This window comes from Saccoglossus kowalevskii, chromosome 21 (assembly GCF_978046115.1).
Source record: "Saccoglossus kowalevskii chromosome 21, keSacKowa6.1, whole genome shotgun sequence".
Classification (NCBI taxonomy): Eukaryota; Metazoa; Hemichordata; class Enteropneusta; family Harrimaniidae; genus Saccoglossus; species Saccoglossus kowalevskii.
Genome location: NC_140661.1, coordinates 22974153 through 22995084, shown reverse-complemented (window position 1 = coordinate 22995084; position 20932 = coordinate 22974153). Strand labels below are relative to the sequence as shown.

The following is a 20932-nucleotide window of genomic DNA, read 5'->3' as shown; positions in this document are numbered from 1 at the left end:
TTACTCCATTCTGCAGGGAGAATCGGGTGAACCAGGTCGTCCAGGTCCAATTGGTTCCAAAGGATCCTCAGTAAGTGTCTATTTACTGTTTTCATATTTGTATTTTATTTACTCTACTCACCTGTGTTGTAGGGGAATACTGGAGATTCTGGCGAGATTGGACCACAAGGTGGCAAGGGTACTACTGTAAGTGATAACAGTAAAACAAACTTAACTTCATATGCATGTTGTTGTTTTGCATGTTTTCTCTCATTTATCTTGCCCACAACGTAGGGCAAAATGAATCATGCTATCTGTCCTGATTTGGCAATAATTGCAATAAAGTGAAATATGATGCTTGTTTCTATTGATTGACTCGTTTTACTTTTATTTATTTTTATCACCCGCCGCAGAATGTTTTATGATTTAATTTCTAGGAATCATAGACATATTTATAATGAAACCATTATTATTTTCAAATAGACATATAAGGAAAACATTAGCATAATGAGGTTTTTCAAATAGACATATAAGAAAGTTATTAGCATATTGAGGTTTTTCAAATAGACATACAAGAAAGCTATTAGCATATTGAGCTTTTTCAAATAGACAAATAAAAAAGCTATTAGCATATGGAGCTCTTTCAAATAGAAATATAAGAAAGTTATTAGCTTACTGAGCTTTTTAGCTCCGCTGTCGACTTTGTCGAGCGGAGCTTATCATATGAGTGATTGTCCATCGCCTGTCGTCGTCCGTCGTCGTCCGTATCAATGTTTTACTTTTTTGACTTCTTCTTGAAAACTACAAGCCTGAATGCTTTGATACTTGGTGTATATGTACATTGGGTAGACCTCTCTTAGGTTTGTTCATTTCATGTTGATATCTTCAATTCTCTAATTTTGGTGAATATTTTTGTCATTTTTGGTAAAAAGTGATATTTTCGACTTCTTGTTAAAAACCGCAAGTGCAATTGCTTTGATATTACATATATAGGTACTACATGTGGCCCTCTCTCAGATTTGTTCATTTTGTAATGATATCTTTAATTCTCTAATTTTGGTGAATATTTTTGTAATTTTTGGTTAAAAGTGATATTTTCGACTTCTTGTTAAAAACCAATAGTTCAATTGCTTTGATATTACATATATGGATACTACATGTAGACCATACTCAGATTTGTTCATTTCATGATGATATCTTCAATTCTCTAATTTTAGTGAATATTTTTGTCATTTTTGGTAAAAAGTGATATTTTCGACCTCTTGTTAAAAACAGCAAGTCCGATTGCTTTGATATTACATATATAGGTACTACATGTGGACTTCTCTCAGATTTGTTCATTTTGTGATGTTATCTTCAAATCTCTAATTTTGGTGAATATTTTTGTCATTTTTGGTAAAAAGTGATATTTTCGACTTCTTGTTAAAAACCGCAAGTCCGATTACTTTGATATTACATATATAGGTACTACATGTGGACTTCTCTCAGATTTGTTCATTTTGTGATGATATCTTCAATTCTCTAATTTTGGTGAATATTTTTGTCATTTTTGGTAAAAAGTGATATTTTCGACTTCTTGTTAAAAACCAATAGTTCAATTGCTTTGATATTATATATATGGATACTACATGTAGACCATACTCAGATTTGTTCATTTCATGATGATATCTTCAATTCTCTAATTTTGGTGAATATTTTTGTCATTTTTGGTAAAAAGTGATATTTTCGACTTCTTGTTAAAAACCAAAAGTTCAATTGCTTTGATATTACATATATGGATACTACATGTAGACCATACTCAGATTTGTTCATTTCGTGATGATATCTTCAATTCTCTAATTTTGGTGAATATTTTTGTCATTTTTGGTAAAAAGTGATATTTTTGACTTCTTGTTAAAAACCAAAAGTTCAATTGCTTTGATATTACATATATAGATACTACATGTAGACCTTTCTCAGATTTGTTCATTTCGTGATGATATCTTCAATTCTCTAATTTTAGTGAATATTTTTGTCATTTTTGGTAGAAAGTGATATTTTCGACTTCTTGTTAAAAACTCCGTTATTAGCATATTGAGCTCTTTCAAATAGACATATAAGAAATTTATTAGCATATGGAGCTTTTTCAAATAGGCATATAAGAAAGTTATTAGCTTACTGAGCTCTTTCAAATAGGCATATAAGAAAGTTATTAGCTTACTGAGCTCTTTCAAATAGACATAAGAAAGTTATTAGCATATTGAGCTCTTTCAAATAGACATATAAGAAATTTATTAGCATATGGAGCTTTTTCAAATAGGCATATAAGAAAGTTATTAGCATATTGAGGTTTTTCAAATAGACATACACAAAAGTTATTAGCATATTGAGCTTTATCAAATAGACATGTAAGGAATCAGCGTTTTTAGTTTTTGTTCAAATAGTCATGTAAAGTATTGCTAAAATAATTAGATTTTGAGTTGTATTTCTTGTGAATGTGCAAAATGTCTGGTGTTGGGTTTAATTTATTCATGCTCACTCTGGCTGTGTGTTTGGATGCTGTATTGTAATTATTTCTTAAATAAGTGAGGAGATCTTGCTTTAATTTCAGAATGGCTGAATATTTTATCTTTTAAACTTGTTATGCAAATTATTGGCTTTAAAAGATTTAATTCATATATATCACAAAAGTGAATGGTTTTCTGATCCAAATTGTGTGCAAATGTTTTTCCAGTTATTCTGAATCTCACTTTTATAGATCTCTGCTAGATCAAAATGGATCAATGTATGGATTTTTCAGTGATTATGTGCATACAATTTGACCAGAAATACATTTCAACTTTTGAGTTAGGGCATGTTATCGACAGCATGGGATGATTATACTTGATTTTTTATTCTGTTAAATGTAACTTGCAGCATCTTTTTATTAATTAAAAGAGATCAAGTTATAAAATTAGTTTCTCGACTAAACTTATATTTTTATTTGTCATTCTAGGGTGACCCAGGTAGAGCAGGACAGCAAGGTATGCCAGGAGCAAGGGTAAGGAATCATTATAGTCTGTGTTGATTTTAAAATTCTTCAACAAAATGAAATTGCAATGAATCATTTTCATCAAACTCCAACCACCATACTGTAAAACCATTTATTTTAACTGGCATTTAATTTTACTATTTTGGTGCTTTAAGCAATTTCAGTGGGTTTTGAGTTCATGAACTTGACAGAGAAACAATGAGTTCTATTGTTATTTTACATGTTTACATGGATTTAATTTTACTTATCGGCAAAAACATTGAAATTAAAAACAAGCAATACTTAATGCGTTTACAGTATATAAATACCGTATTGTGAATAAAATCATGACAGATTTCAATATTTATCAAACTTTCCAATATTTTTACAGGGTTTAACAGGCTCACCAGGAAAAGAAGGTCCATCAGGAAGACCCGGTACTCCAGTAAGTTTGAATCAATTCCTATTACTATATAAAATTTGTTATATGCCTGATCTCTCAACGTTTTTGAGTGCCAAAGTCAACATTTGTCACCTTTCACAAAATAATACCAAGTGAACATGAATTTGTTTTTTCACAAATGTTGTCTAAGACCTATAGTAAATAGGATATTATGTCTGTTTCGTACAAAATTTGAAAAAAATGTATAGAAGAACAAGTAAAATATTACACAACATCTTTGCAGGAAACATTATGGCACTTTAATTGTTGGAACAATTTTTATAAATTGGAGTCAGTAGTGATGACTATTATTTTAATTACTTGTTTACTACTTGCAGGGACCACCAGGTGATGATGGCAGGCCAGGTGCTTCAGGACCTCAGGTGAGACATTTCATTCATGTATAAATATTATCATGGTGGTTGTCAGTCATGTGATCTTTTCCAAAAAAAATGATTGGTCAACATTTGCAATATAACCATATAATCAATCTGATTGACCAAAACTTACAATATGGCAAACTATCAACCTGGTTGGTCAACAATTACAAAATAATCATATACAAATCTGATTTGATATACTTTAGTTGGTGAAATTGAAACCTATCTTAGGGCCATCATTACTAATCTTTTCTGTTTTTTTAATTTTTAGGGAATACGTGGTTCTCCAGGTGTAATGGGAATGCCAGGTCCTAAAGGTTCAATCGTACGTAACTATTTGATATGCAAGTAATAATATACATAGTATAGTGGTTAGCGCAATGCATCAGTATGGTACAGTGGTTAGTGTGGTGCATTGGTTAGTGTGGTGCATTGGTTAGTGTGGTACAGTGATTAGTGTGGTGCAGTGATTAGTGTGGTGCAGTGGTTAGTGTGGTGCAGTGGTTAGTGTGGTACAGTGGTTAGTGTGGTACAGTGGTTAGTATGGTACAGTTGTTAGTGTGGTACAGTGGTTAGTGTGGTACAGTGGTCAGTGTGGTACAGTGGTCAGTGTGGTACAGTTGTTAATGTGGTGCAGTGGTTAGTGTGGTACAGTGGTCAGTATGGTGCAGTGATTAGTGTGGTGCAGTGGTTAGTGTGGTGCATTGGTTAGTGTGGTACAGTGATTAGTGTGGTGCAGTGATTAGTGTGGTGCAGTGGTTAGTGTGGTACAGTGGTTAGTGTGCTACAGTGGTTAGTATGGTACAGAGGTTAGTATGGTACAGTTGTTAGTGTGGTGCAGTGGATAGTGTGGTACAGTGATTAGTGTGGTACAGTGGTTAGTGTGGTGCAGTGGATAGTGTGGTACAGTGGATAGTGTGGTACAGTGGTTAGTGTGGTGCAGTGGCTAGTGTGGTACAGTGGTTAGTATGGTACAGTGGTTAGTGTGGTACAGTGGTTAGTGTGGTACAGTGGTCAGTGTGGTGCAGTGGTTAGTGTGGTACAGTGGTTAGTATGGTACAGTGGTTAGTGTGGTACAGTGGATAGTGTGGTACAGTGGATAGTGTGGTACAGTGGATAGTGCGGTACAGTGGTTAGTGTGGTGCAGTGGTTAGTGTGGTACAGTGGTTAGTATGGTACAGTGGTTAGTATGGTACAGTGGTTAGTGTGGTACAGTGGTTAGTGTGGTACAGTGGTCAGTGTGGTGCAGTGGTCAGTGTGGTACAGTGGTTAGTATGGTACAGTGGTTAGTGTGGTACAGTGGTTAGTGTGGTACAGTGGTCAGTGTGGTGCAGTGGTCAGTGTGGTACAGTGGTTAGTATGGTACAGTGGTTAGTGTGGTACAGTGGTAAGTGTGGTACAGTGTAAGTGTGGTACAGTGGTTAGTGTGGTACAGTGATTAGTGTGGTACAGTGGTAAGTGTGGTACAGTGGTTAGTGTGGTACAGTGGTCAGTGTGGTACAGTGGTCAATGTGGTACAGTGGTCAGTGTGGTACAGTGGTCAGTGTGGTACAGTGGTTAGTATGGTACAGTGGTTAGTGTGGTACAGTGGTTAGTGTGGTACAGTGGTCAGTGTGGTGCAGTGGTCAGTGTGGTACAGTGGTAGTATGGTACAGTGGTTAGTGTGGTACAGTGGATAGTGTGGTACAGTGGTAAGTGTGGTGCAGTGGTTAGTGTGATGCAGTGGTTAGTGTGGTGCAGTGGTTAGTGTGGTACAGTGGTTAGTGTGGTACAGTGGTTAGTGTGGTACAGTGGTTATTGTGGTACAGTGCTTAGTGTGGTACAGTGGTCAGTGTGGTACAGTGGTCAGTGTGGTACAGTGGTCAGTGTGGTACAGTGGTTAGTGTGGTACAGTGGTTAGTGTGGTACAGTGGTCAGTGTGGTACAGTGGTCAGTGTGGTACAGTGGTTAGTGTGGTATAGTTGTTAGTGTGGTACAGTGGTTAGTGTGGTACATTGGTTAGTGTGATGCAGTGATCAGTGTGGTACAGTGGTTAGTGTGGTACAGTGGTCAGTGTGGTACAGTGGTTAGTGTGGTACAGTGGTTAGTGTGGTACAGTGATCAGTGTGGTACAGTGGTCAGTGTGGTTCAGTGGTCAGTGTGGTACAGTGGTTAGTGTGATGCAGTGATCAGTGTGGTACAGTTGTTAGTGTGTTACAGTGGTCAGTGTGGTACAGTGGTTAGTGTGGTACAGTGGTCAGTGTGGTACAGTGGTCAATGTGGTACAGTGGTTAGTGTGGTACAGTGGTCAGTGTGGTACAGTGGTCAGTGTGGTACAGTGGTCAGTGTGGTACAGTGGATAGTGTGGTACAGTGGTTAGTGTGGTACAGTGGTTATTGTGGTACAGTGCTTAGTGTGGTACAGTGGTCAGTGTGGTACAGTGGTCAGTGTGGTACAGTGGTCAGTGTGGTACAGTGGTTAGTGTGGTACAGTGGTTAGTGTGGTACAGTGGTTAGTGTGGTACAGTGGTCAGTGTGGTACAGTGGTTAGTGTGGTATAGTTGTTAGTGTGGTACAGTGGTTAGTGTGGTACATTGGTTAGTGTGATGCAGTGATCAGTGTGGTACAGTGGTTAGTGTGGTACAGTGGTCAGTGTGGTACAGTGGTTAGTGTGGTACAGTGGTTAGTGTGGTACAGTGGTTAGTGTGATGCAGTGATCAGTGTGGTACAGTGGTTAGTGTGGTACAGTGGTCAGTGTGGTACAGTGGTTAGTGTGGTACAGTGGTTAGTGTGGTACAGTGATCAGTGTGGTACAGTGGTCAGTGTGGTTCAGTGGTCAGTGTGGTACAGTGGTTAGTGTGATGCAGTGATCAGTGTGGTACAGTTGTTAGTGTGTTACAGTGGTCAGTGTGGTACAGTGGTTAGTGTGGTACAGTGGTCAGTGTGGTACAGTGGTCAATGTGGTACAGTGGTTAGTGTGGTACAGTGGTCAGTGTGGTACAGTGGTCAGTGTGGTACAGTGGTCAGTGTGGTACAGTGGATAGTGTGGTACAGTGGTTAGTGTGGTACAGTGGTTAGTATGGTACAGTTGTTAGTGTGGTACAGTGGTTAGTGTGGTACAGCGGTCAGTGTGGTACAGTGGTCAGTGTGGTACAGTTGTTAGTGTGGTGCAGTGGTTAGTGTGGTACAGTGGTCAGTATGGTGCAGTGATTAGTGTGGTGCAGTGGTTAGTGTGGTGCATTGGTTAGTGTGGTGCAGTGATTAGTGTGGTGCAGTGATTAGTGTGGTGCAGTGGTTAGTGTGGTACAGTGGTTAGTGTGGTACAGTGGTTAGTGTGCTACAGTGGTTAGTATGGTACAGAGGTTAGTATGGTACAGTTGTTAGTGTGGTGCAGTGGATAGTGTGGTACAGTGATTAGTGTGGTACAGTGGTTAGTGTGGTGCAGTGGATAGTGTGGTACAGTGGATAGTGTGGTACAGTGGTTAGTGTGGTGCAGTGGCTAGTGTGGTACAGTGGTTAGTGTGGTACAGTGGTTAGTGTGGTACAGTGGTTAGTGTGGTACAGTGGTCAGTGTGGTGCAGTGGTTAGTGTGGTACAGTGGTTAGTATGGTACAGTGGTTAGTGTGGTACAGTGGATAGTGTGGTACAGTGGATAGTGCGGTACAGTGGTTAGTGTGGTGCAGTGGTTAGTGTGGTACAGTGGTTAGTATGGTACAGTGGTTAGTATGGTACAGTGGTTAGTGTGGTACAGTGGTAAGTGTGGTACAGTGTAAGTGTGGTACAGTGGTTAGTGTGGTACAGTGATTAGTGTGGTACAGTGGTTAGTGTGGTACAGTGGTTAGTGTGGTACAGTGGTTAGTGTGGTACAGTGGTCAGTGTGGTACAGTGGTCAGTGTGGTACAGTGGTCAGTGTGGTACAGTGGTCAGTATGGTACAGTGGTTAGTGTGGTACAGTGGTTAGTGTGGTACAGTGGTCAGTGTGGTACAGTGGTTAGTGTGGTACAGTGGTTATTGTGGTACAGTGCTTAGTGTGGTACAGTGGTCAGTGTGGTACAGTGGTCAGTGTGGTACAGTGGTCAGTGTGGTACAGTGGTTAGTGTGGTACAGTGGTTAGTGTGGTACAGTGGTCAGTGTGGTACAGTGGTCAGTGTGGTACAGTGGTTAGTGTGGTATAGTTGTTAGTGTGGTACAGTGGTTAGTGTGGTACATTGGTTAGTGTGATGCAGTGATCAGTGTGGTACAGTGGTTAGTGTGGTACAGTGGTCAGTGTGGTACAGTGGTTAGTGTGGTACAGTGGTTAGTGTGGTACAGTGGTTAGTGTGATGCAGTGATCAGTGTGGTACAGTGGTTAGTGTGGTACAGTGGTCAGTGTGGTACAGTGGTTAGTGTGGTACAGTGGTTAGTGTGGTACAGTGATCAGTGTGGTACAGTGGTCAGTGTGGTTCAGTGGTCAGTGTGGTACAGTGGTTAGTGTGATGCAGTGATCAGTGTGGTACAGTTGTTAGTGTGTTACAGTGGTCAGTGTGGTACAGTGGTTAGTGTGGTACAGTGGTCAGTGTGGTACAGTGGTCAATGTGGTACAGTGGTTAGTGTGGTACAGTGGTCAGTGTGGTGCAGTGGTTAGTGTGGTACAGTGGTCAGTGTGGTACAGTGGATAGTGTGGTACAGTGGTCAGTGTGGTACAGTGGTTAGTGTGGTTCAGTGGTTAGTGTGGTACAGTGGTTAGTGTGGTGCAGTGGTTAGTGTGATGCAGTGATCAGTGTGGTACAGTGGTTAGTGTGGTACAGTGGTTAGTGTGGTACAGTGGTTAGTGTGGTACAGTGGTTAGTGTGGTACAGTGGTTAGTGTGGTACAGTGGTCAGTGTGGTACAGTGGTCAGTGTGGTACAGTGGTTAGTGTGGTACAGTGGTCAGTGTGATGCAATGTGTGATAAACCATTGTTATTTTAAAAAAAACAAGTTTTATATATATAAGTTCTTTTTTTTTTAAAAGCTGAACTGAGAGGTCAGCTTTTTCCTCATTCTAAACATATTTCAATCGTTAATGGAATTTTATATGGTGTTTACATGCCATGCTTTATTACAGTGTATTTGAAAGTAGATGCAGTTTTCTAACTTATCACTAATTCTGTTTTATAATTGAATTGTGTTTCTAATTCTATGCATAAATTTTTGTATCCAGGGTGAACCAGGTAAAGACGGTGATCCAGGTCCAGCCGGTGCAAGAGGTGCTCGGGTGAGTTTATTTTTTGTGATATTACTCATGATGTCAGATTTGAAGTGTTTGGTAAATTAATTATCAAATTTAATCAGTTTTGCATATACTGTATCTGCTTTATTAGTACATTAGGCATGTGCTTACGTAAATTACAGACTACAATGGTAAAAAATTGTCATATTTTAATGAATCAGTATACAACAAGTGTTATTTAGGTTTTTTATGCACTTCTATTAGAGATGTGCATCTAACAGAGCAATTACGATATATGTAAATTTAATTCCTTTCTTCACCCCCGAACATACATCTCATAGGGTTGCAAAAGGGAGGTATTTACCAGAAATAGAATTTCCATTGACAAGTATATTTAATGTTTGATCCAGAACTTCTTTTGAGCCAAATGATTTTTGGTTATCTGTAGCAAATGCACAAGCCCCAGAAAAACAATATAAGATTTCTGGTCATCTCGTGCATTATTTATTCAAAAAATACTTTGCCAAATACTTCTGTGAGCTGACGATATGCAAGGCATATAAAGAAGAAATAATATATTTAAAATTAATTAAAGGAAGTTGTCGTGCCTTGTTTGCGCGAGATATATGGATCTCATAAAAATCAAGATGGCGACTTTGACTGTTGCGAATCTGCATCCACAAGTACAAACTGAGATGTTACCAAGCTTTAATTAGGTATTTTTTTAAGTGATTGGAAGGTTTGGAAGGAGTCACCAGTGGAAATTAGTGCAAGTTGCGCCCAGGTCAAACCTCATATTTGTGATTTTCATTAGAAGAGTGCATTGGATTGTGGGAAATTCAATGTTTATCAACACAAAATTTTACACATGCGCAGTGCGACAACCATCGCACTTTAAAAATTAAAATATTCTTGATTTCATCAGCAATTGTCTGCAGTTTCTATTGTGCTACTGCCCTCTATAGGAAAGAATAGGATTTCAAATGATGGACTTTTGTTTTTGTTTTTTTTCTGTTTAGGGTGAAAGTGGTAAAGATGGTGATGCCGGTCCTGTTGGACCTACTGGTCCGCGTGGTCCCGCTGGTGAGAGAGGTGCTACAGGAGCTACAGGCTCTCCAGGTTTTGTAGGACAAACAGGTCAGCCTGGTCTGCCAGGAGAACCTGGACAACCCGGTGAACAGGGTGTACAAGGCGAGGCAGGTCCTGCTGGACAAATTGGACCAAGGGTAAATTTTATTGAGATTAAATAATTTTTGTGTCGTAACTCTACAATATTCTAATAATAATGTTGTCCAGTGGAGTAATATGAATCCTGTTGATAATCAATAGACTACAACCAGCTTTATTTTTAAATAATGTCCCTGTTTTGAATTTGTAAAGAATGTTTTATCTACAATCATGCAATTCTTCACTATGGAACGGTCACATTAGATACATGTTATTGCACAAAAATGATCACCCAAATGTGCTGTAAAGGCATGGCTAATACAAACATATGTACAGCAAACTAAATATTTAGGGAAGGGGGTTGACGTTTTGTTTTTAATGTTTGTTCTATTTGTTTTCGCACTTAAGGCTGGGAAGGGGGCAAATCTTAAAATAAAAATGTTCACTATGATTTAATTAACCAAGGCTCCTATATAAAACATTTATTGATTGTTGAGCTATTACAGGAAAAATTATGCATATAATGTTGCTAAGAGAACACCATGACATGCATTCAAATGTTGATTGTACCGATCTTTTTTGCCATATTTCATAAATGTTGTCAGATTACCCATAAGTGTATAATGCTAACGAAAGTATAGAGCCAATTACTGACATACCATATGAAATTTATACTAGAGACATTTGTTCATGTTATTCGCTGACTTGTATCTAGGGAGAACGAGGACAGCCAGGAGAACGAGGCACAGCTGGTCCTCGAGGTGAGAGGGGCACCCGTGGTGAACAGGGTCCAGCTGGTTTGGATGGTTCTAAAGTAAGTTTTCATTCCCTATTCTAAATTAACTGTTGATCATAACTCATGTTTGTGTGTTGTTCCTATATAGGGAGAGAGAGGTCATCCTGGCGAGCGTGGTACGCCGGGTCCCAACGGAAAGAAAGGAGATCGTGGCTTCCAAGGCGCTGCCGGTTCAGATGGTGCAAAGGTTGGCTAACAAAACAGCATGCAACTAACATACTTTGCATGTCATAATGCACATCCATATTGCATGATTGTGCACTCACAATGCATTGGGAAATCCAGCATGCAATAGTGATTCTACCCACAATGCATTAGTCTGATTAGCCAATTTTGATTTTGATCTAAAAAACAGACTTTGAAATAAAAATTATAATTTGTTTCACAAATGAAATTTGAAACCAACATTAGACACACGATTTCTGCAAGATTTATCCCAGTGAACTGCACTGAACTCACCTTTCAAATCCCCTATTGCACCCACATGGCTTTAGAGTGAATCAAAAATATGATAATTTTGCTTTGGCAACTAGATTTTGGAAAAATAATGCTAACTTTCACATTAACAAATTTTAGAAATGAAATCTTGATTTGATTTGAAATTTGCACCAAAAATCCCTCATAATAACATTTCCAACAGCACCAGCCTTTTTCCAGCCATGACCATGAATAGTTTTTTATGTAAACTTTCAAAAAAACTGTCACGAAATTGAACATTACTATTTTCTGTTCCTTTTCTCAGTTTTGATAAATTTTTTCAAGTCGGAGGAACTTTGCTATGCTTCAGTATCAATTATAGAAAAGTTTCTCCATGCTGATAAAGTTCTAGTTAGGTGAAAAAAAAATCAAAATCTTCAATGAAAACTATTCTTACCTTTTGATCATCTGATACAAAATCACCTTTGTCCAACAGTTGATAAATACAATTCAAACTTGGCATTGAATAATTGGTAATAGTAATTACAACTAGACAAGACTTTGAAATTGAAGCAAAATATACTTAAAATGGATATCCTAAAAAATAAATTAGAATTCATCCAGAACGATTCAGCTTCAAACATATTTTATTATGATTTACTAAACTATAGAGGATGCACTCTACTCTGAACTATAGAGGGCGCTCAGTACAATAACAAATCTGCTTATAATTTAAATGGATCACCTCTAAAATGGTTTGAGTAATGGTACCTTCTACAAAACATTATTTGTGTTTCATATTTTATAAATGTCAATCCAAACATAGTGAACTTGAAACCAAACAGCTTTTCCAATGTAGCCTGATATAAAAATAACTACTACTGATATACCAAAAATCTGAACAATTTCAGTTTTCTCCTTTGGTTTTGAGTTTCAACACATGTTTTCATGTAGGAATGCAGCACTCCTATAAAAACACCCTCTATTCTGGTGTTTTTCACTTGCTAAATACACCAAGCACTCTAATTATTAACGGCATCATCTGAAATATTCTTCATTCGTAGCCTCTATAATGGACCACCATTCAGGGAGAATTTGACAATCCTACTCTCTTCTTGTTAATGTTTGAATGTCTTATGGAATCTATTTATTTATTTTTTTTTATGTTTTTTTTTTTTTTTAAAGTAATGATGATATTGATTGATATATCTGTAAATGCTACTTTATGTAATATATTTGTTTTTATCAATTTTTTTTTTTTATGTTTTTTTTTTTTAATTGATTGCATCGTTTGCATTATTTAATTTATGTATAATGCCATTTGTGCAAGTGGTTGATAAGCAGAACAAATACTACATTTCAGAAAAATTTCATATTTTCAGTTGCAAAAGGAGGAGATTCCTTGGAAATTGCTTCTACAGCATTTGACAAACTAAAAACATAATTTAAATATATATCTAGAAGTTTTTCAGCAATACCATTAGTATGTTGCATAGCTCTGCTTATCAACCTGTTGAATTTTACCCATAATTCATAATGATTGTTAGGATCATGTGATGCTATTATATACCATATAAGGTATTTAATGGTCTGTATGGGGTATGAACAAAATTGTGAATATTAGAGCACAAATCAAATACTTATTACCACAAGTGATATGAAATGATTATGGCCAATATAAGATTTTGTTCCCACATTTTACCTGGAAGCACAATAATAAATTGCTGCAACAACTGAAATTTATGCAATTGGCTCACTTCTGTGGATAGTAATAATTTTTTTTTACCTGTGATATAGAAAATGGACACAAAAAATGATCTGTCCAGTGGTCAAAGAAACAATTGACCCTCCCAGGCTATTAGCCAGGAATTTGCAACTGCCAGTCCAAAACAATTCAACTTCATGAAAATGTAGATGGTTTTGGATATGTTTTGGTAAAATTATTAAAGAACAGTAGGAAAAAACAGAAAAATGGGAAAAAGTTGCCAAAATCCAAAATCAAAGTTGCTAGGCCATTTGGTGGGTGGACTGGTGACTGGCTAACACCCCTCCCTAAAAAACACCCACCAACACCCCACCAATATTTGACCAGATCACAAATGAAAATTTACAAATGATAATTCAGACTAGACCAGACCAGATTTTCGCATGCAAAGCAGCTTTAATTTTTAAGTTTGTTAATATTTTGGAGCAATAATTCACAGGTCACATATCCTTGCACTTCTGAGTGTATTGTCCTATACAGTAATCAGTACTTTGACATGGTAGACTGACAACTGCTTGAATTCTTTCTTAGAAATATCATTTCCACTAGCAGTTCTGAATCAGAATCATACACTAATGTGATTTAAGCGTTGGGTACTATAATTTGTGATTGTGTTGCAATGAATTATGGGTATTTATATAAAACTGTAATTTGACATGTTGTTTATTATTGATGTTAATTGGATTGTAGGGTTCTAGCGGTCCAAAAGGTGTGAGAGGAGAAGGCGGTCCACAAGGCTTACAGGTCAGTCTATAATCATGTTCATTGCAAATCGACTACGTTTGGTGTACCAGTACATAGTCACAAGCTCTATTCAAAATCATTTTGATCAATTGTGTTAAAGCAGCAAAATTGACCATCATCAAAATGTGTATAGTACAATATTAATAATGGAAAAACCTGAAAATACTTTCGCATTTTTTTGATGCTTCGCGATGTTTTGACATTGACGCTATGACCTTTGTTTATCTTGTGTTTGATTTAATGCAAAATACCAGATCTTGCAGTGTGTTTGAATGAAATTTTATATTTTTATTTCATTAGGGTTTACCAGGTCCAGCAGGTTTAACTGGTGCGACTGGTGCTAAAGGTGATCGTGTAAGTAATGCATTTTTATTTCTTGAACATTTTTTGTGTTTCCTTCCCAGAACCAATTGATCACTCAGCAGTATAAATTCAAGTACAGACTGCCCTGCCTTCAAAACATGCAGTTTTAGGTAATGGGAGACTAGTTTGCAACACATACAATTGGTACCGGGTACAAAAGATCAAAAAAGTCAGGAGAGACAGTAGTGAAAAATTGTGTACATCCTCTAATCACCACTAGCTTTTCTTTGTTTAATACCTACACTGATTTATTAAACCAACAGGGTGAAACTGGTGAGAGGGGAGTAACAGGTGCTCCTGGTAAACCTGGAGATAGGGTGAGTAAGATTCTATACTGTTGTATTTGGTTCACTACAGCTTACATTGTGATTTGCTTTCAATTGCATGCAGTGTTTTGCTTTCTGGGATTTATTAGTCCCCGTTAGGATGCAGTCCGAAAACTGGGACTTATAGATTGACCTCTGCGTGCCCATGTGTCTGTGCGTGCGTGCATCCGACCCTGTATCTTAGATATGCCTGGATCGATTACATTCAAACTTCACACATACATCATACATGATAATATACATATGCACATCAATTTGTTTCGCGATCTAGTTCAAGATGGCTGAATGGCAGCCAATTTAGTAATGAATAATCATCAAAATCATCATTTCACGGTTGTTTACAGATGGATTTTGTTCAAACTTGGTACATACATTGGACATTGTGAGACCTTGATGCACATCTTTTCATTTTTCAGACAGGATTTAAAATGTCTGACTGGTGGCCATTTTGTTTTAATGAGTCCAGTTCGAGTTCCATATCTCAGACATGCTCCGACTGATTACATTCAAATTTTAAGTATTTATTATACATCATCTCATAGATATATGGATGCATTGGTTTCAAAATCTAATTTAAAATGGCCAGATGGTGGCCATTTTTGTGCTAAAAAATCAAAGAAAAATCAAGCATTTCTGATTGAAAGATTGAACTGGATCTTGGTCTTTTATGGATGAATTTCGTTCAAACTTGGTACATACATTAGACATTATGCGTACCTGATGCACGCCATTTTTTTTTTCAGTTTGGATTCAAAATGTCTGACTGGTGGCCATTTTGTTTTAATGAGTGTGGTTCTAGTACCATATCTCGAACATGCTTTGACTGATTATGTTCAAATTTTAAATATTCATTTTACTTTATATCATAGATATACAGATACATGTACATTGGTTTTGCGATCTGATTCAAAAGGGTCGAAAGGTGGCCATTTTGTTTTTATTAATGCTGTTCCAGAGCAATATCTAGCAATATGGACAAGTACATGTACTATACATATATTATTACTATAAACAAAACATTATAACTTAGATTTGATAACTAACAGAAACTGTGCCATGCATGGCTTGTGATTTTATTTTCTAATTCATTTTTTCAGGGAAGCCCGGGACCAATGGGTATTTCTGGTCCACAAGGTTCACAAGGAGAAAAAGGACAAACTGGTGCCCCTGGCCCATTGGGTCAAAGTGGACCCAGAGGAGATACTGTAAGTTTATTTATAGTGTGTGTATGATACAAGGGCCTGATATGATATGATATGATATGATATGGCCTGATATGATATGATATGATTTATGATACAATATGTTGATGCGATATATAAGCTCAGTGTATAACATACTAATATGAATTAACATCAGAATTAGAACCATCTGTTTTTGGAGCCATATTACTATTATTATTATTACTACATGTATACTGATTATGTTCAAACTTTATACATACATAATGAAAATCATTTGCACATGCATCTGATTTCAGAATCTGTTTCAAGAGGACTGATTGTCATTTTCGTGTCAGAAAAACATGAATGTCATGGACAGAATAAAAGAAGAAATCACACAAATAAACTGGCTCCACTTTGTATCATGTCTGTCACATGAGTGTAAATAAGTATTTGGCAATAATGTGGATAGTCACTAAAAACTAGATGGGGACTTGTCATTGACAATGACATTTTTGTTTGGCTTCTTCTGTAAATGTGTATATTAATAATAATAATAATAATATACTGATACATGTATATTGATATATGATATGATGATGTGTAATGTTGATAACATACAATGATTATGATATTATGTTTAATATTATTGAAATTGTAGAATAATGACAAATAGCATAAAGACATAAATATGAATGATACATGTATATGTGATGTGTTGTATCACATTAAATAAATAACATGATTAATTGATATAAACATGATATTACATTTTCATTCCAGGGTGAAACTGGTCCTGCAGGCCGACCAGGTCCTCAAGGTCTAGCTGGTCCACAGGTAAAGTACAATTTTTCAATCCATTAATTCAAGAATTATTTTTATAATTTTATTCATTCATATGACAAGGCACTTCAGTTGTATCAATGGTTTTTAAAAACTATATTCCACTAAATAGTTAAATGGATGATTCACTAATTAATGTACACTATTAAATTAAATATTATAATTTTTGTCTTGGAATTTTGCCAGAAAAATTTTGCTAATTTGTTTTTATTTTTCGTTATACTCTTTAGTTATTTTGAACCAAAGTTTTAGAAAAATTATTATGTGGATTTATTTTGAGGTTTAGAAGACTAGAGTTGGCTCAAAGGGCAAATGGGAGAACTATAGATAGATGTAAGCATTCCTTCTGTCTAAAAGCTTACATTTTGTTGTTTTTATTTCAGGGTCGTCCAGGTTCTACAGGTCGTGCAGGTAGAGATGGTAAACCAGGAGCTAAGGTATGTTACATTTGCCGATTGCTACGACAAATTAAGATCTCAATAATATTTTACGTGCAGTTTTTGGCTGTTTGAAATAATGTTCTCTGTTACATGTTCTCTTTCTCAAATAAAGTGTAACACAAATACGAACACGAATGTAAATGAATACTGAATTTGATACAAATGTGGATGTAATATGGAGATGAACAACATAATATTACTAGCACAATTTAAACTAATCTGGATTATTCACAGGGTGTGAGTGGTAAAAGTTCATCTAGAATAGAATAGAATAGAATAGAATGGAATAGAATACTTTTCATCACCAGAGAGAATGTTGACATTCTTTTTTTGGCATAAACATGATATTTATGATTATTAATACCTTGTGGACATTCTTTTTTTGGCACAAACATGATATTTATGATTATTAATACCTTGTGAACATGATAGTTTCATAATGATATAACATAATTACTCTGAAAGTAACTGTTTTTCAGCATGAATGTAGGTAATTTATCTTTTTTTGCCATTGCTGCTTATTGTGAATATAAATTTTTCTTCATTAGATGAGGAATCAAATGCATGTACATGTAAATAAAAACCAAATCTTTCAAACACATGTACACCCAAAAAAATGTGCTGTTTGTATATATTCAACATAATTACTGTTAATGTGAGTGATGTTTTACAGGTAGACATCAACATCATTAACAATATCTTATATCCATGATAACTCAAACATTGGTTTATTATTTTTACAGGGTGATTCTGGAGATCCTGGTGAACAAGGTGATCGTGGTGATCCCGGTCCTCTTGTAAGTAATGTTTCATTATTTCATGAAACAAAAATGGGATATTAATTGTGTGTTTATAAATACAGTATTTATGCCAAACTACTCAAGAATATATTACAGTAGTTTATAAACTATAATTTTACTTGGACCATCAGATGATATAATTAGACTAAGTGTATTATAATAACTTTATTACACAACTTAACCATCTGTGGGTTTAGTAAGGTAAAATGAATACAAAAGACAAATAAAATAAGACACACTAAAATTAAAATACACTGAAATTCAACATAGAAAGAAATACAAATTAGAAATTATAATATTATAAGGTTATTATTAAAGTATGCACGAAGACAGTACAGTGTATGCACGAAGACAGTACAGTGTACTGTCTGAGTGCATACTTTAAGGTATCCTCGTAATAACCTTATTATTGTACATCTTTTCCTACCAAGGATACATCATGGGAATGCGGAATCTAAAAAGTTTAGAACAAAATCAGCGAACTTCTTTGTATGGAGTCCGGTCAAACCCTGGTGGCAGCCATGTTTGATTTTATTATTAGAGAACGCTTACGCACGTAATCATTCCATATTTGGAAATTGCATTTCCTAATATGGTAGGATGAAAATACCCCGTAAAATACAGCAAAATTACGGCATGCTGCAACTTATGGTGTTACGGTGACAGATGTATAATAATAATTGATATTTAGACATGTATTGAAATACTGAAACCACTTTTTTTCACAAAAGACATATTCAAACCTTCATGTGAAGATATGGATTGTTGTTACAAACAATTGATCATCGATATGCACTCAATGTATTTTTTCTTAAATACGTAGCTTGAAAACTTGCAGTCCACTTGTGAATTTTCATGTTAAACAGATAGTAATTTAAGTTCATACTGTGAACATGATATTGATGTTGAACACATGTGGTGTGTTGTATTATAGTTTTATTTTTTGGAACTTCACTGGTCATTTCTCTATAACCTGCATGTATGTACATCAAGGTCATGATATATTTTGGAGATTTGTCATATAATATCCAAGTAAAATGTATACTGCTATTATAAAAAGAATACTTAATATTCATTTCATTCTTTATAGGGTCCCAGAGGTATTCCTGGTGCAAAAGGAGACAGAGGTCCCGCTGGGCGACCTGTAAGTTCACTATTGTTACATATTATTCACATCTTTCATTAAATTCCATTAATTTCCGGGTCTTTTTTTTTTTTTTACAAATTTTTCTCAGATTTGGTTATAATGAGTTTAACAGCCTTCTAAAGCACTTTGTTTAACCACTGTGATTACTGTATGTAGTAATATTCATTTGTGCACAGGGTCCACAAGGTTTGGCTGGTGCAGGCGGAAGACCTGGTGCAACTGGAACGACTGTAAGTTTATACTTATCATCATTACACATGGTATAGGAGGGGTGTAGACAATACCAGAAAAAGGGTCTAAAACTCAGAATTGTTAGTATTATTAAGTTTTCTAAATTGTTGATCAGAGTAATTGTCTGAAATATTAATGAAAGTGAGAAAAGGAAAGGTGTATGCCTGAAAAATGACTTTCTCGTTGGAAAACTGTGAGTAATGATATCATTATGCAAAGCTTTTGTACAGGAAAGTTCCTGTGTTTTTCCACTTTTATATTGGTTGTAGGAAATAATCTGTAATCTGCAGGTAATAATCTGTAATCTATCATTTATTATAGGGTCCTGCTGGTGCTAAGGGTGCTGCTGGTGCTCCAGGTACTGCTGGTGCAAAGGTGAGTTGTAAAATAAATTATACGACGTACATATTGCATTTAATTTCAAATGATAAGCTTTAGGTAATGTAATTATTTATTCATGAAGATGTTTCAATTCAAACAAACAAAAACTACAATAGGAACATACATAATTTTATAACTTTTGTTTTGATCTACCGTGTAACTTTGGTCGAGGAGAAAACAGCTAAAGTCGAGTAAACAGCCCAAACTCAGATAATCCTGAACAATTAAATTGCACATGTAGGGTAGTCTTGCTACAATGTTCAGGAGAGTCTCAACAACTAGCCCAATGTACCATTTTTGGCTTTTGTTTTAACCTGCGATGGTTGCCAGGTAGTGAAAATACCTGAAAGCTCACCCAGAGATTTAAAACATGACATCCTATTTTAATGCATAAATAATTTTGCCATACTTTTGGTGCAATGTTTTATAAATAATAATTAATTTGACATCAGCTATTGATATTGACAAAAAATATTTTTCAAAATATTAAAGGTGATGGGTATAGTTTTATCATATTTGTATGGTAACTATAAAAATTAAACAACTTGTTTTGTTATTACTGTTTAGTAAAGATTTATTTCCAACCATATATGGACATTTGTCCAAGTGCAGGAGAACATTTCTCTGGTATCAGGAGGGAAAATGTCCTCCTTGTTTGAGAACAGTGCAAATATTCATATTTGACTGTAAAATTCAATCATAAAATAGTGTTGCAGCTAAGACCCGCTCATATGACAATCATTATTGTATCTAACACAGGGTGAACCTGGTGAAAGTGGTGAACAAGGAAGACCTGGTGATCAGGGTCTCGAAGGTCCAGAAGGTCCATATGGTCCAAAAGGTGATGCAGGAAAAGATGGAAAAGATGTAAGTCAGTTTTGTTAAATGATTGATATGATTGTTTTTCATTTACAATCATAAATGTCTGTTAAAATAACTTGACCAATCACAACATTGTTATGAATCCAAGTCAGTAAATTATCTAATGATTGAAAGATGTACACCTGCAATGATGATAATGGCTCTTACTAAATGACTTAATATAGCCATTGAAGACCTATTATTTAGATTTGAATGAAGCATAAGGGTACTTCAGACTAAATCTTGTGTTATAAAAAAAAAGGTTTCAAAGCGTGTATTGTTGATTCAATTATACCTTTAATGCATGCATTCAGAATTATTATTTAATAAATGTTTAATAAACAAACTTGTAGTGGGAATATTAAATATTCCTAATATTCGTAAAAGTTGTTTTTTCATGATAGTAGTACACATGAACAAGGTGCTGAAAATTCAAAACAGAATATGCATTCCCTGGACATTCTCAGTAGATTTGTATTCGGTTTGAATTTCCTTCACTCATAAGACAAGCAAACAATTATTATAATGAA

The 20932-nt window shown here is 35.7% G+C and overlaps 1 protein-coding gene across 2 annotated transcripts in view; it reads left to right on the top strand.

Annotated features, from left to right (window-relative positions):
* Positions 1–20932, top strand: part of LOC100303513 (fibrillar collagen) — a 53855-nt gene that overhangs the window by 21254 nt on the left and 11669 nt on the right. Inside the window, exons 23-41 of one of the 2 annotated variants that reach the window (XM_085494896.1) lie at positions 17–70; positions 2954–2998; positions 3360–3413; positions 3749–3793; positions 4062–4115; positions 8950–9003; positions 9978–10184; positions 10841–10939; positions 13794–13847; positions 14148–14201; positions 14474–14527; positions 15634–15741; positions 16483–16536; positions 16926–16979; positions 17726–17779; positions 18873–18926; positions 19106–19159; positions 19482–19535; positions 20301–20408. In XM_085494896.1, the coding sequence (XP_085351022.1) occupies positions 17–70; positions 2954–2998; positions 3360–3413; positions 3749–3793; positions 4062–4115; positions 8950–9003; positions 9978–10184; positions 10841–10939; positions 13794–13847; positions 14148–14201; positions 14474–14527; positions 15634–15741; positions 16483–16536; positions 16926–16979; positions 17726–17779; positions 18873–18926; positions 19106–19159; positions 19482–19535; positions 20301–20408 (1314 nt within the window). Of the gene's footprint in view, positions 1–16; positions 71–2953; positions 2999–3359; positions 3414–3748; positions 3794–4061; positions 4116–8949; positions 9004–9977; positions 10185–10840; positions 10940–11009; positions 11109–13793; positions 13848–14147; positions 14202–14473; positions 14528–15633; positions 15742–16482; positions 16537–16925; positions 16980–17725; positions 17780–18872; positions 18927–19105; positions 19160–19481; positions 19536–20300; positions 20409–20932 lie in introns of both variants that reach the window. The other variant, XM_085494897.1, reaches the window with a different exon arrangement.